At 46.2% G+C, this 15,694-nt stretch overlaps 1 protein-coding gene across 1 annotated transcript; it reads right to left on the reverse strand.

The window, feature by feature from the left end:
- Positions 1 to 619: 619 nt before the first annotated feature.
- Positions 620 to 15,426, reverse strand: espl1 (extra spindle pole bodies like 1, separase). Its single transcript, XM_023840595.2, has 32 exons — positions 15,346 to 15,426; positions 14,986 to 15,069; positions 14,523 to 14,834; positions 13,685 to 14,401; positions 13,422 to 13,526; positions 13,198 to 13,309; positions 12,943 to 13,070; positions 12,523 to 12,716; positions 11,922 to 12,164; positions 11,641 to 11,785; positions 11,402 to 11,561; positions 11,027 to 11,166; positions 10,802 to 10,936; positions 10,387 to 10,506; positions 10,114 to 10,285; positions 8,834 to 8,959; positions 8,466 to 8,622; positions 7,354 to 7,463; positions 6,047 to 7,248; positions 5,500 to 5,875; positions 5,203 to 5,355; positions 4,899 to 5,112; positions 4,604 to 4,803; positions 4,389 to 4,516; positions 3,633 to 3,755; positions 3,232 to 3,381; positions 2,783 to 2,950; positions 2,538 to 2,642; positions 2,334 to 2,449; positions 2,009 to 2,092; positions 1,641 to 1,805; positions 620 to 1,093 (listed from the first exon to the last, which is right to left on the reverse strand). The coding sequence occupies exons 2-32, from the start codon at positions 15,064 to 15,066 to the stop codon at positions 892 to 894; spliced, it is 6,543 nt and encodes a 2,180-aa protein (XP_023696363.2). The 5' UTR covers positions 15,067 to 15,069; positions 15,346 to 15,426; the 3' UTR covers positions 620 to 891.
- Positions 15,427 to 15,694: the final 268 nt, after the last annotated feature.

Genomic DNA, 15,694 nt, shown 5'->3' on the forward strand with positions numbered 1-15,694 from the left:
TCCTAAATGTCAGCAGGAGAAAGACTAATACTACAAAGGCCACTGTTGAAAGGTATTGCTGCAGAAAGCAATTGGTCAAAAACAAGGCAGTAATTTGAAGTCATCTTATGGAAGTTTAAACAAAAAGAGCAGATAGAAGATTTAGAATATAAAGAACAAATTACCATTTTCAACAGCCAACCTCTGAGATAATTACCCAGCGGCAGGTTGAGAATAGTAAGAAGGTAACTATTTCAATTATAAAAATATATAAGGGTTAAGCAAAGATACCCCACACAGCACAATGAGGTCACACAAAAAGCAATGTAACATGAATACAAGGAACATCAGGCTGTAGTACCTGCCATGCCCAGTAGTGGGGCACAAAGGAATGTAACAAATTACATAAGCCTTTCACAAGTCACAATTGAAATGTGGGTTATGAGAAATTAATCTATGCACAAAAGATTCTGGTTAACTTGGCCAGGTTCTACACTGTGCAAATGGCCAAAATTAAACGGATATCTATTTCAATTCTTTTTACAGACAGGCATTTGAATCAGATTAAAAGTTCATATTCCAGCTACACTAATGTGATGGGGGGGGGGGGGCATTTCCATCCACATAAAATGACACGTAATGTTTCAAACAAACTGCTTTTAATAAACTCTTAAAAAGTATGTTGTATACATTGAAGGATTAAAAAAAAAAAAAACAAAAAACTGAATAGATCAGGATGCATATTAATTTGATAATGACAACCATTAAGTGATAAGTGAGTTAACATAAGATTAAAAAGTGTAAGGAGAAAAACAAAGACCTAGCACATCTCCATTGGCAAAGATATACCCATTTCACGATGCTGTTAGATGCTTTTAATCCTCTGAAGCTAATTTAGCTCATACCCCCATGCTATCGCAAAAAGATGGGCAGCCCATAAACAACAGGTGCTGCCCCAATCAGGTGCTTCAGGTGCGTGGCCTGGCGGGATGAGCTCATGTGATCTAGGAGAGCCGCCCCGCGGCCGGCAGAAAGCCAGGACTGCAGGAGAGCCCGTGTGAAGCGGTCGATATCCCGATCGGTCACATCCCAAAGGTTTCCAAGGATCATGGGGCTTGGGGTGGAGGAACAGAAATAAATATCTGTAAAGTGCTGCATTTGACAACACATGCAACAGGCAGCATTTAGGTCTTTAGAAAGCATTAAAGCAAGACAAATTTAAAACTTATAAAACATATAGCTGAAATGGGCCATGAGTTCTATATTAAAAATGTTCTTAAAAAAAATAAATAAGTCTCTATTGGCTTTCAGTAAATAAATTTAACAAGCTCCAGCACAAAAAGTTACAAGCAGCCACCAAAATCATTGACAGAACACTTTAGTTCTTGTCCAATTCATCCCTACAGCTCAGCTTCATGCTTCAGTTTCATGCTGGAAACAAAACTAATAACACTGCAATGGGGTGTTTAAAGTGATCCTGGAGCAGAACGAATGAATGTTCTACAGTTTGTGTGCAAGTACAGGACTGCACCTACATAACACTGACGGTTAGACCTTACAGCCCAGTTGACTGTACGCTTGTACACCATCAGCCAACACAGCAATGTGGATAGTGTCCTGCATATTTGGTGTTAGCTGTAGTCCATGTAGATCCAACTCACCAACCAGCCATGAGGTAATTCAGGATTATTCCAGAACCTTCCAGCTCTCCATGGACAGCCAAGGCAGCACTGCTGCAACCAAATAAGAACGACGCAGCACGCAACTCCTCCTTCAGGATGCGCTGGCCTTCTAGAAAACGGGCTCCTGCGCCATGGCCCACGTAGCTGAGGGGGGCAGTAAGTAGCCAAACAACTGAAAGTCCACTAAACAATGATCCTACAAAGAGCTCACAATGCACAGTATTAGTGCAGCAGAACTTATGTAACCTTGTCCCTCCAACATGATGTCCTCAAGGAAAATCTTGGTAACACAAAACAGATCAAGGTAGAAAAGTGCCTTAAGGATGACTACAGCTTCAGATACTCACATGTAGAGATCTTTAGTAGTCATCGCCTCTTGGAGTTGTACTGGATTAGGTGCTGCTCCACACACACCCGCCCAGCCAGGCTCCCTTAGGGAAAAATACACACAGAGGGCAGAAGATCAAGTCAGGATACTGGTAGTTGACACTAATTGCACGGCCAAACACATTACACTAACACCTAAAATATTTGTACATAAGACAGCAGATCCTGTAAGTAAACTGAGGATTTGCTACTATTACTTGGGTAAACCAAGGCTACTGAAGGCTAAGCAGAACTGTGCATTCTATGGGAGATTTAAAATCGGGGGCGTATCCCCATCAGACTCACTTTGTGAACCACTCTCGAAAGCGCCCCTCGCTGTCTGTCAAGTTAGCGTCAGGGTTCAAAACATAGAAGACCTTCTTCGGGTCCACACCACGATTCAGCAAAGAATCTGCATCCATCTAAAACAGCAGAAAGGGACACATATTGGAGACTCAAGCGTGTCGGAAGAAAGAACATCAGAGGGGGCACCTATGCGCTAGAACGCACCTCCTTGGAGACGCTGTGGCCTATGAGGAACTGCAGAGAAGGCATACGAGTGACGGAGCAAGACCTGAGGCAGGAGATGCTTTCCCACGGCAGCTTCTGAAGGTACTACAGGGAGAAAAGGCACAGAAAAGGTATGAACGCATCACCGATCACCGTGTGTGGAAGACAGGCAAAAGCAGGTCAAACAGAAAACCAAACATCCTCAAAGAGTTCAAAAAAGCTGGGGTGGTTTAGGTAGGCCATACCTTATCCAGGATGAGGACAACGTGACCCTGTGGCTCTGCCCTGTCCCTCAGCACAGACACTGCAGCCTGCAGGCGTGACAAAGACTCCTCTGATCTTTGTGAAGAGAGGCCTCCAACCAGGGCCTGGATATCGTGCTGAGAGAGGAGGGGTGCAGCTGACAGTACAACCTGGGGAGGTGGGGGGTGAAATCAACAAGGTGCTCAATATTGACTGGGAAAATTCAGACAGCCCATTAAAAAGCAGTACGTTTAAACAGACCTTTATATATCTGTACCTACTGACCCTAATGCAAATATTGTACCATGTTGAAATGGGGTTTGACAGCATAATGAAACCAAAACAGCCACATAACATTGTGCTTGTTTAGTCCAGTTTCTGCATGGTCCACCTTCTGAGCCTCATGGGCATAGGTTCATGATGGAACCATATGGCTGTAGAGCACACAGACCTTCAGCAGCTCCTCTGTAATGGGAGCACCACACTCCGTCAGAGTTTGGTGGAGGCCCTTTGCCTGATGGGAGACCTCTGGATCAGGGGACAGAGGCAGTAGTAACCCCATCCAGCAACTCAGCATCTCCCTCATCTCACTCAGCAGCTTCTGGAAAGCAGAACAGAACATACAAGAGCTGCATCTCACCAAGCATACAGCTGATCACACAGCCCACACTCTCCATCAGCGATCCAATTCTCATATCTACAGCATTAACAGTTAGGATTTCACTAAAGCATCTCAGGTAGCTTGTACCATTTAAAGCTATAGCACGGGGGGGGGCATCTATTACCCAAAAGCACAAAATTGTCCATAAGCACTACCCCATGTAAACTGGTCTTAAAGGCAAAACATCTTACCTCCACTCGGCTGTCCAGCGCCCTGCGACCTTCCCACCACTGCGCCTTGTCGGCAACACTGCTCACCACCTTCTGCTGCTTCTGCACGCTGTCCATCTCTTGGATGATGGCACTCACTGGACACTGAGGTGCCAATGCCCATGTTAACCTCAGATTAATGAGCTACCTGAGCTAGCAGATCATACACAGTGGTCTATGGGCCATGCATTTCTGTACTCATTCAGCAGAGGCATATGCCACAAAGGCTGATTTCTGTTCAGTTGAATTATTGCAGCAATTTGCAATGTTAGCACTAGCATATGAAACAGGAATGTACTTCTGTACAACATTTGCATTCATCTTCATTTACCTGGCACCCTTTTCAAAACAATTTACAGTAGAGGGATGGGTTAAAATTAATGTGTGCTCCCTGGGATTAGAATCTACAATGATCATGTTAGCACAATGCTCTACTTGTTGAACTACAGGACTGTATAACTGCACGACTGCAAGCAGACAGATATAGTACTTAACCTTACACTGAATGCACAGACACTTCCTGCATTGACAGTTACACAGATGTGTAAAAATACAATCCTACATACCTTTAGCCATATTGTACCATTTAGTCCCAAGTAAATAACTTGATGCTCAACAATAACTCATAGCAATTCGTTTCAGTATGCATTTGATAGAGATCAGAAAAATCCTGCAAAGCACTGCCTTTCGCTCTATGGGGCTGCGGACCAATCAGCTCATAGCAGAGGTGCCACATACCTCTCGCTGTGCCGTGGGAATGCGAATGGTGACTGGATTCAGTCCACGCTCCAAACGGGTCAACAAAACGGTGTCTCCCATCTCACCAGGCCGCATGCCAACCACAGAAAGAAGGCACAGAGTCACTCCTGTGGAGAGTTCAGGATACGCTGAGCACCGTTCACCCCAACTCCATTAGCACATAGACTGGCACCAGCCACAGGCGGCCATCTTACCAGGAGGGATCTTCTGGAGATGCTGACTGAAGTCCTGGCAATGCTGGTGAGGGAAGGCGGAGGGGTCAAGGGGGGGAAACCTGAAGACTGACTCCAGCTGGGTCAGCCTGTGGGTCAATGTTGCATGTCCACTGGGGTCGTCCAGATTCAAGGATTCCAGTTCCTCAGCCAAATCAGGAGCAGATGCCTTTTTCAACTTTCTAGAAGATGCAAGAGAACAGACCAGATGACAATGGAGTGAGGTTCCGTGCAATGAATAGAGAGACAAAATTAAAGGATGGGGAGGTTTATTTACTTGACTCTGCTGGTAAGGTGGCGTGTCATGTGATGCCTGCTGGTGAGGCCCAGGGACTGGGAGTGGAGCATGGCAGTGGTCATGGGGTCCCCTTGACCAAGGCATAGAGCGAGAAGGCCACAGAGCTTCGTGTAGAGCCCAGCTGGAGGAAAGTGCTGGAGGGAGAGCAAGGCACTCCATAGGAGATCCCGTGCATACTCCAGAGTTAGCCCATCTGTTTGAAGAACAGGTTTGGTGTGCATACAGAAATTCTCCTTCTCCCATACACAACTGCCAACAGTATCACGCAGACCTTGCACCTTACCTGGTACTGAAGCAGGAATTGAGGACTGGGGGGAAAGCGCCCAAGAATGACCTGCTCTTCTGAAGTCCCCTAGGCCATCTCTTTCACGGTCCACCCACACATCCCTCCGCAGAACTTCTAGGTCTGTGTCACACTCTTCTGGCCTTGACCTTGCTGTGACACAGTGAATAAACGGATTCAATTGGCCAGAAAACCCAAATTTGGAGTCACAGACATTTAAAAAAATAAAAAAATCTAGTATAACACAAGGCCAGGAATGTGAGCAAAAAACCCCCCCCAGCAAATGAGAAATCTCACATAAGGCCTCAGGTTCCTCCATCTTCAGCTCTTCCAGACTAGTATCCATTCCAGATTCCTCCTCCTTTATGGTTCTCATCTGCTCTGGTTCCTCTGTACTTGAGCTGCCTTTGGCCACACGGTCAGCACTTTTTCTTGGCCTGCTCCTCCATGGGGCAGGTGCAGCAGACTCTTCAGGGGGGCAGTCTGGGGGGAAGGCGGTGCTCTTGCTGCCCCTGATCCGCCCTTTCGGTGGTTCCTTTTCAGTGACAGCCACCACTTTCTCTTTGGTGGCAGCAGTGGTTTTGGCACGTGTTGACACCCTGCCAGCTTCTCTCTTCCTAGTAACCACTGTTGGGGCACTGGTCTCTGTGTCGCTCTCATCACTGAAATCTATCTGCATGTGCAGAGAAGCAACTTAATGTTCCCTGTAGCCACCAACTTAAAAGGTCACAACCTGTAAATCGAAGGATGACTAGAAATACCAACAAAATGTAATTTAACTGGGAAAAAGAGGGTTGCTATAGCCTTGCCCTGAAGTATTTTGCCCCCCCACTCCCCTCCTCACCTTGAAGCGGGACCTGTTGCTCCTTTTGGGAGCCGCAGGCACTGGTCTCAGTTGGTCTCCTGGTGATGTGGATTCTTCATATACCCGGAACTGTAGTTTCGACGCAGACTTTGCTGTGCCGCGGCGTAAGGCAGGGCCCAACGTCATCTGGACAGGAGTATGTGGCACCGTGGGAGAAGGTGCTCTCACGACAACCTGAGGAACTACATTGTCAAAGTCAAAAGCACTCGGCTCTCCCACAGGACTTGATTTTGCCTTGGAACTTTTAGTTTTGACGGTACGTGGGGTTTTGCAGGTCAATGACTTTGACTTTGTGGAAGGAAGTGTCATTTTAGCCTTGGATAGTACTGAAGGCACAACTGTGTCTTTAGTTTTCTTTGATTCCTCTGCAGTTAAGGACACCCCTTTGTCCTTTTTCTTGCTCTCTTCTGCTTTTGAAAACAGACTAAGATCTTTGGTTTTTTTTGAAGGAAGCATCCTGGGTTTGTTATTAGACTTTAAAGGATTCCAGGGCCACACTGGAGAGAAGAGCTCCTCTGAAGGGCAGTTCTTCTGGGAAGCTAAAGTGAGCATGATGGCTAGGGCCTTTGTGACCTGCAGGCTAGCCTGTACTGAATCCATTTCAGGAGATATTTTGGATGTCACAAAGGCAAAGCCAGAATCCAGGAGTTCCCACATACCAACTGCCTTTTGCACCTGAAGACCAGAAAGGGTCATTCGCATGTAGATTCTCCCTATTAGATCGTCCAGAAGAGACAGTGAGGGTTTGTCCTTGGCTGCCATCATTTTGGCCAACTTGGCCGCAACCTTGGCTGTCACATTCCTGCAGCGTGACAAGGCAGTGAGGAAAAGCTTGTGACTCTGCCCCGTCGCTCCTTGTGGCGAATGACTAGCTAACTCCGCTTGGATAGCAGCCCACCGGGCACAGACACGCCCCAAGCCCGGGTCTGAACAGCAGGGGCAGCTGCAGTCTGCCTTGTGTTCCAGGGAGGCCAGCCAGCACTGCCGTTTGGGCTTGAGTTTGGGAGAGGCAGCTTGGGCCCACTCCTCCGCAGTATCCACAGGCTGCTGGTGGAAGGACCTAGTTTTCAGGAGACCACTATATTCATCTTCTACTGCCTGGGGGGACTGGGGCTTCTTAGCTGGCCTCCCTTTTCTTGGCTTGATTTTGACCTCCATCTTCTCTTCATTGCTAGTAAAGTCTAACAGAAGAGAAAATCCTAGCAAATCACACTTGGAAAACTTTTCAAAGCAAAACCAAACATGAAAAACCATAAACTTAGCCCTGCAAAAGAAGAAACACCAACCAATGCAAAGATCAAGAAGACTGGTGACTTGCTCAAGATCCATGCCACTGAGCTCCATCTCCCCTTTCTGGAGCTCCAACTCAGCCTTCACCACCAGGAACTCCGCACATCTGTAAAGACAATAATATGGGAGATAAAGGATAAACACCATAAAGTGTCACAGAACATCAAGTTTCATGTATTCAGATCTTAAGCTACTAAAATTCCCCATACAAAATGCAGTGTTTCTCCTACCATTATATTAGGGGGCCCCCCTGCCCCCCCAACGGCACCTCCCACCCCCCCGAAGGTGAAGTAAATTTTATTTTCTAGAACGCGCCAGATCACAACAGAAGTCATTTAAGGTTACCTTTCCATTTAAGGTTACCTTTCCTATATTTCCAGGTCTATACACTGTCCTTTTATTAAGCAAACTAAATAGCCTTATGTTATTCATCTTATTTACACAACAACTTGTCATTTTTGTCTTGGTCACATGGTCACGCATTTACAATTCTCCTCCGCTCTCTGTATCGCGCATGGCGGAGTTCCGTCCCGATGCGCACACACAGACATACAGGTGAGCACATTCCCACCAGCGGATAGAGCGCGCGTCGAAAAATGTGTCGCGCCAACCACCCAGTCAGCAGCGTGAACTGTGAGAGGGACTTCTCAACCATGAGCAGGGTAACAAATACATTTCACAATGGGATTTTCTGCTTTAAACCATCACTATTTTAAGCTATTGGGTATCACTTTTAAAGCCTAACAGTTAATGTATTTGCAGGTCAAGACAAACATCCGCAATAGGCTGCAGGGAGACCATCTTGCAGCCTGCATGCGGATCTCAGTAAATGGGCCAGACGTTTCTGACTTCCCATATCAAGAGGCTCTACAAATGTTCTTCCAGAAAGATACACTGCAGTGACAAAAGCTGCACACTTGGTGGACAATTGTCATGAAAAGAAATGTTTTGATGTTTAGTTCAGATGTTATATTGACTGCTGTCATTAAAAGAAACATGAACACCATAGATCCTGTCGGTGTCCCCCCCCAAAGCTGTAAACCTAGGGGAAACACAAATGCTTAGGCTAAGAGGTCCAGGACCTTCAGTGTCATATCCATGTGCTCACCGGCTCAGGGTGTGAAGCTTGGTGGCCAGCTTCAAGGCCTCCAGGCACTGCACCTTGGCTTCGTGGATGGCACCACTGTAGCTCCTGACAGTTACCATCCTCAGGGAGCAGCTGAGCACCTCAGCCAGCAGCTGCCACTTCAGGATGATATTGTCTCCTAAGATGGTCAGGGGCAAATTTCAGTTTCACAGGTCTTGCCAGTGGTTTCCAGGATTTACAGGTGAGCACTGTAGTCGCCGTGGACTAAAAATAACCTCCACAAAATGATTTATGGCGTGCAAGTTGACTTCTTTAGCTACTTAAATAAAATTACACAGTATAAAACTAGGCTTCATGTGCCATAACAGAAAATGTAATGAACGAATCACCTTGATCAATAAAACGGGTGTCCACAGCAACATTGGCTCCATAGAGACCATTTCCTAATAAGGTCACCACAAGGCTACACAACAGCTTTAAGCCTTCATACAGGGTCGTGTCAGGAGTCTTCAGGCCTGGAAGGAGAAGCCATTGACCGTTCATTTTAGACCACAAGCACTGAGATACCAGACTGTGGTTAAACAGCAGATTGAAATTCACACTTATGTGAAAACAGAGAGAACTAGGGGTGTCACTAATGACTTCCTATAGCTTAATCTATCAACTATTTTATTGATTGGTCAATTAATCTAAATGATTAATGATTTTATTTTGACAACAAACTGTATGCCACTGCAGGGCTTTAGATAATCTATGCTGGCTTTTCAGCACCATACAGACATTATTTTCACCCACAATTTGATAAGCAGATTAGTAGTATGGCTAAAAATATTGAGATTCGTATTATGATGCTCAAAAGTTAGTCTATAAATTTGGCGTATCCTCATGCTTAATAAATTCGGTTAATGGAGCACAAGCAAAAAGGGTGGAGGAAGTGACTGATCAGCAGCTACGACATCTTTTAAGACGCCTATTTACCTTGTTACTTTGGTGGTGTGGCGGTACTTTTTGGGGATTAAAGTCTAACACTTTTTTGTAAATTTGTTTTTCATTTTTATTTTAGTTCGGATTATTTTGTTAGCGTTTTCATTTCAGTTTTAGTTTACGATAACGACACTGGACCCAAGAAGTCCAACGCGCAAAAATGCACACAGTGGCACAGTCAATCAACGCAGAATAAGCCCAGATTTTAGCCTAAACATTTTCAAAGACTATGGAGATTCTAATGTAGCTAGCAGACTATTTTATAGCTCTACTAATGAGTATTTACAAGCTACAAAGACAAAATATATTAATCCATCATCCAGAATAGCGCCTGCGCCTTTCTTCAGGTGCTCGTGCACGCTGCTGGTGCCAGTGTAGTGTGCCACTGCACTTTGCAGTGTCAAGCCACCTTCATGATAAATTTGAAATACTCCCATAATTAGTGATATTAAAAGGAAAAAAAACATTTGTTATAATAAATTGAAGCATTTTAGAAACAGTGCAGCTAATTTCATTAAAATAAAAGAATATGATGCGTTGATTTTAAAATACTGATGTCGACCCATTTTTAGCTTCGACATCATCGACCCCGTCAACCAATCGCGGCTGCCCTATTCAGAAACGATGTTTACTCCTTCCAATGCACTTCTTGGCACCCGGAGAAACGACCAACCCTTGTACCCACCATGTTCAGTAAGCCTTTGACGAAGATGACTAGGCAGAGCAGCAGCATTGAGGTTAAGGTAGGCACTGGCTGTCTGGAGAGCCTTGGCACGTAACAAATACCAGGTCTTGGAACATCTCTGTTCTCCCACCTCCTTCAGGACCTGAGACAGGTGGGAAACTCCATTCTCCACCTAGGGTGGATGAAACAGCCCCTCAGTAATATTCGTAATAGAGAGGCACTTTACCATCTCCAAAACACTTTCCAGTCACTTCTCAACCCCCAAAATCCTACCTGCCGGGTGCTGTAGCAGAGCTCGGCTCTCAGGAGTGTGGCCAGGACACGTAGTGGCAATACACCCTCAGCACAGGAGTCCATGGAGGACAGTAGCTGATCTACCTGCTCCAGTTGAGCCTGTGTATAAGCACACATGGCATGACTCCACCACCAACAAATCATTGTTCAGATAACATTTTCCCCAGAGAGCCCTTTACCCAATTCTACAGCTGTACATTTAAATAAATATAAGCTTAAAAGTACATTAGTCAATTGAAAGCTCAAGAAATAAGCTACCAGCTGTCTGTCCAAAATAGCTTGTTTGTGGATTTATTTTCATTTTCAGTTCAGACTGTGAAGGTCTTGAACCAACAAATGAAACTTGTCTCAAGCCAACATTTCAGTCAGACAAAAGGGTGAGATGGACAATGACCTCTGCTAGTTCAGGGGCACCGAGCTCCAGCAGCAGCCTGCCTGAGTGACACAGAGAGCTGGCATAGCTGGAGGAGTCTCCGATTCTGCGTGCAAGGCCAGCAGCAAGCTGGTGACTTTCCAGGGCTCTTAGGGGCTAGAAGGGGAGGGAAACATTCAGATGAACAATGAAACTGGACCAGCACAGGATTAGCACATGGCTGCTAAACCAGAACCAGGACCCAACCTTGCCAATGAGCTTATAGAGGGCAGCCATGAGAACAACAGAGAAGACAGTTTGCTTGGCAGAACGGACTGCAGGTTCCATCTTCCTTCTTAGAAGGTCCTTCCAAAGCTCCAAAGCCCTATCCAGAGGCTGGCACTGCTCTGAGATATGGGGGCACATTTAGCTTGAAACAGATGCATATGCTGCAATTTTTACTTCAAATATAGATCTGAGGAACTGGCAGAAATGGGGAAAACCCAAGAAGCACAAGTCACCTATTCCATCTCGACTGTGACAAGGAAAGCTGCCATGAGAAACATCATTTGGTTATGGCAGAACTCTCAAGTCACAGTTCGAAAAGGAAGAAAAGAAGCAAAGCCCATGACTACAACATACTGCTTTCAGCAATCAGGTTGAAGCGCAGGCCCTCATAGATCAGCTGGCACTCTTGCTGCTTCTGCTTGTCTTCATAGTCCATGTCATTGGTTCCCACTGGCTCCAGACACCGATTTTGCTGTTCTCGAGCTTCACACAACCTCTTGTCTACCTCCATAGCCTATAGAGATAAAGGTTCAGAGATCTCCAACCAAGAGTGTACTTCAGCCAGTAAACACACTCCCTGAGGTGACGCTTGCCTCATGGAGGTTCTTCTCCAGGGTGCAGACGTAGAGCCACAGCGAGGCCTGGGCCTTATCATCGCTAAGGCAATCAGCATTCTCTGCAGTCTCTGGTTCCTCATCCAGCAGTCTTATGGACTCTAGGGTGAAGTCTACTGCTGAGCTGAACAGCAAGAACAAAACCTCACATGATCTTCAAGGACCAGAATACAGGGTGTGACCCCATTTTAGTGCTTATTAGCTACACAATCAAAAACACAAATGCCTCACAGTTGAGGAAAACTGGACATTCTGCTCACCAATCAGTCTGCTCACTGAAGTCCTGGAAGCAGACCACTTGGGCCATTTTGTACAGGTACACAGCACGGCGGTGTGTGCGATCACTGTCCTCGTGACAGATGTCCAGCAGGTCACACAGTGTGTTGTACCGCTCCTGAGCAGTGTCACCCAGCATCTCCCTGTAGGCACGGAGCTCCTCCTCCAATAGCTGCAGCATTACCTCCTCCTCTGGGACATGCGGCCCAAAGCCATCACGCAGCGTCCTGACACATGACAACAGCAGAATTCCATTGGATGTCCACCACGCTACTGTTTAGTGCTTAAAGACTAGTCACAAGATCTTTAGTATTAAAGATGATTTATATTAAAATTTAGTGTTGGGAAATATGTTAGTTCAGTTCTCTTAGCTTTCTCGCTGCAACACAGAGTACAAATTGGACTGGCTTCACCAAGTCTGATAGTGATACACCTCCCTTGCGATATTAATCAACATCTACAATGATACTCAATGTGATTTAAGAATATGAGCAATATGTCAAGCATGACAATTGCTCAACAAGCAGCTTAGATGGGATCAACAGCAGGGCCCACAGAGAAAAGCTTTCGGCCTGCGTGTACAACCTGAGCCGCGTGTCAGCCTGTCCTCCTCGAGCAGCTTCGGCCTTCGTTTTGACCCACAGAGACACCGGCTCTGCCATGTGCTCTGTGATTTGACCACCCAGCGCTCGCAGCCAGAGCACTACCCAGTCCAAAGCACGGTCCAAATGGCCGCCTCTCCTGGAACTCTGGACAGCCAGTAGGAAGGCCCGATTCAGCTGCACAGGGGTACGGAGTTGGGAGTTAGAACTGCACCCCATCTTACTTTAATTCTGACCAACTGTAAAACACTGATTCTCACATGATGCCCATGTCTGGGGTCACCACAAGACAGACAACACCGAAAATAAAAATAAACATCCACCACCAAGTACCATTCAACAGCCCCTGCATCAGAACACAAGGGTACATGCAAGTTTGGTTACGCAGTGGATAAAAGCTCACCTTATCCACAGGCATCACAGAGAGATTTTTTCTGACCAGCTCATGGCAGAGAATCTCCACTATGGAGAAGCCCTGGTCATAGTGTTTGCGGTTGTACAGTGCATAAACCAAGCTGTTGATAGCAGATGCTGTTGGAATAATGAAGGGGCAGGTTTTAAGCGTTACTGTCGCTTAATCTTATGAGGTTTAATGTCAGGAAGAAACTGGATATGGTACAACATACAGGGGGGAAAAAGTAGCATAAATATGCATTACCAGCCTTGATGAAGACATTGTCCAAAGCAAGCTTCTGTGACTCCCTCATCATCTGCCCAGCTGTGGACTTGCAGTACAGCAGGACCCTTTCCAGAGTCTGATTGTCCTCCAGCTGAAAGAGAAAAAAAAAAAAAAAAAAAAAGAATATAGTAGTCAGTAAGACACTGTACCCTACCAGCAGTAAGAAACAGGACAGAATCCCCAGGAAAAATTAAGACCTATACCTGCGAGGCCACTAGGCTGCTGTAGGCACTCATAAGGCCTTGGCACATGGTGCTGCATAAAGTTTGATGGAAGAGGAGCTTCTGCTCTGGCTGTATAGTCTTAGCCTGAGAAAAAGACATGACCAATTAATTGGTATAGTGGTGGTACGTTACCTAACAGCATCCAGAGGCCAGACGTTCAAATAACAAGCAGCGTATACTACAAATACTCTAATGTTACAAGTTTTTACAACCATCATGAAAAATTTTGACTGGACCAATACCTTGGAAAGGTGCTTGTGCAGGAGCTCCTGGTATTCCTCAAAGAAGGAGAACAAAGCCAGGAGAGATGTCCCTCGCAGCACCTTGTCCTGGTTTATTTCAAAGGCCAAGGCAACCAACTGGCTGGCTTTCAAGAAGACATGGCGTTCCTGGTCACTGAAAGAATCAGGAAGGCATCGGATGGCACGAGCACACTCGGTGAGGGTTGCAGCACAGTCTTCACCAGACGCAAGCAGGCGGTGAACATCCACAGCCCACCCAGCAAAGTGCCGAAAGGGGTCAGGGGTCTCCTTCAGCCACACGGCAGATCCCTTGACGAGTTCTGAAGCCTGGCTCCAGAGGCTTGCCTTGCAGAGGAGCCTGCAGACATGCAACATGACCAGTGGAAGCCAGCCACAGAGACCAGGGCCAGTGGCACCTGCTCCCAGTAAGTCACAAAAGAAGCTCTGGCTCTCCCGAACCAAGAAGGAAGCATCGTCCTCAGTCAGCGTGCCACAGGTCTTCCCAAACTCGCCAAGAGCATCCTCGGCATACCCGGGGACTTTTGAGTTTATGGGTGATGCGGCAGATACTTTGTCCAGCAATGCCAAGAAGCGCAGAGCTTGCAGGCGTCTGCCGAGTCTTCCCCGGGGGAACTGAGGCAGATCAGCCTGTATTCCGGCGGCCCCATTCCAGAGCACAGCAAAACAGCTGCGCAATAGAACCTGATAGTCTTCAGTCTAGGAACATTTAGAGAAAGGAGGGGGAAAATGGTTTCCTTAGCCAAGAAAAAACCAAGACATTACATGTTAAGATTACAACAGGAGTAATGCTTTTAAAATATGAAAGCTTTTTCTTCACCTGGGTGGCAGGAGTGGCTAGGTCCAGTCTCTTATACAGCAGGTCTCCCAGGCGCTGACAAGGCTGGTATGCTCCCTGAGCGGCCAGCTTCCTCATGATGTGAAAGAGGATTTTTTCCATATAGAGAGGGCTACTCTGCATGCCAGGATTGCCTGTGCTGTCATATCTGATGAGTGCCAGCTGAACCAGTGACACCAGCTCAGCAACATGGCCAGTTCCCACAGCTCCATTTCCTAGCTGGTGGTTGCAGGCCCTGATGATTCGATCACACAATATCCTGCACTCCACCCCAGGGCCCTTCTTCATGTAGTCCTAAAGGAAAGGCAAAAGTGTCACAGCCACTGAGAAGTTTATATTCTTGTTCACACCACACTACTGCAATGAAAAAGGACACATGTACCACTGTCACACCGGGACGGGGGTCAAGACTAATTCCTCCGCAAGTTGTCCCAGGCATACATACCTCAAGCTCCTGACAGAGCGCAGCAGTACTTGCGGGGTCGGCCGTGCACTTGATGTACTCGTCCACTTTCTGTAACTTCATTTTCTAATTCACAGGGAACGCGACGGACGAGTGTTAAGCCGTTTAGAACAAATCCAATCTGCGTCTCAGGTTAGGTACTCCACACTGATATTTCTATAAAAACATTTCATAGACGGCGTCGTAACACGACTTCACCGCCGAAAACATTATTACGGAAGCTTCTAATCTACCAACATCACCGTACAAATTGACCACTTATTACACAAAAGCTCACGAGGTAAAAATCGGAATTAAGAGGCACTTATTTAAATAAATAAATAAAAAACCATGAACCACTACCTAAGTGGTGTAAACAATCCAATATACTTAGCCGGTAATGTCAACCATCCAAGGCCGCTCACTTGGTTTAAAATTGAGATCTAACCAATCACAACATGTGTATCTGTGACGTCAGACATGCGACGCGGCCTGGTCGTGAATTTGTGGTTCTTGTAGTTTCTTTATTATGACACGGTCATCCATGGGCGCCGATCTCGAGTTTTTTACCCACGATACCAATCTTCCTTTTTATAAAAAAAAGTCAAGCCCCGGGTAAACTTGACAGCCCCTGATTTTTTGCAATAGCCAGAAGCGCTCCGGGTGAAAGCCAACCTTTTAACGTTAATAATGAGATTAATGTGCAAACATT

The sequence above is a fragment of the Paramormyrops kingsleyae genome, chromosome 8 (assembly GCF_048594095.1).
Source record: "Paramormyrops kingsleyae isolate MSU_618 chromosome 8, PKINGS_0.4, whole genome shotgun sequence".
NCBI classification, from domain to species: Eukaryota; Metazoa; Chordata; class Actinopteri; order Osteoglossiformes; family Mormyridae; genus Paramormyrops; species Paramormyrops kingsleyae.

Excerpts from the sequence above, each read along its gene's own strand:
- espl1 (XM_023840595.2), bottom strand. The coding sequence starts at position 15,066 with ATGAAGTTACAGAAAGTGGACGAGTACATCAAGTGCACGGCCGACCCC. Across the intron at positions 13,310-13,421 it reads GCAGCCTAGTGGCCTCGCAG|CTGGAGGACAATCAGACTCT; the intron begins GTATAGGTCTTA and ends TTTCTCTTTCAG. Across the intron at positions 4,804-4,898 it reads CACCTTACCAGCAGAGTCAA|AAAGTTGAAAAAGGCATCTG; the intron begins GTAAATAAACCT and ends TGCATCTTCTAG.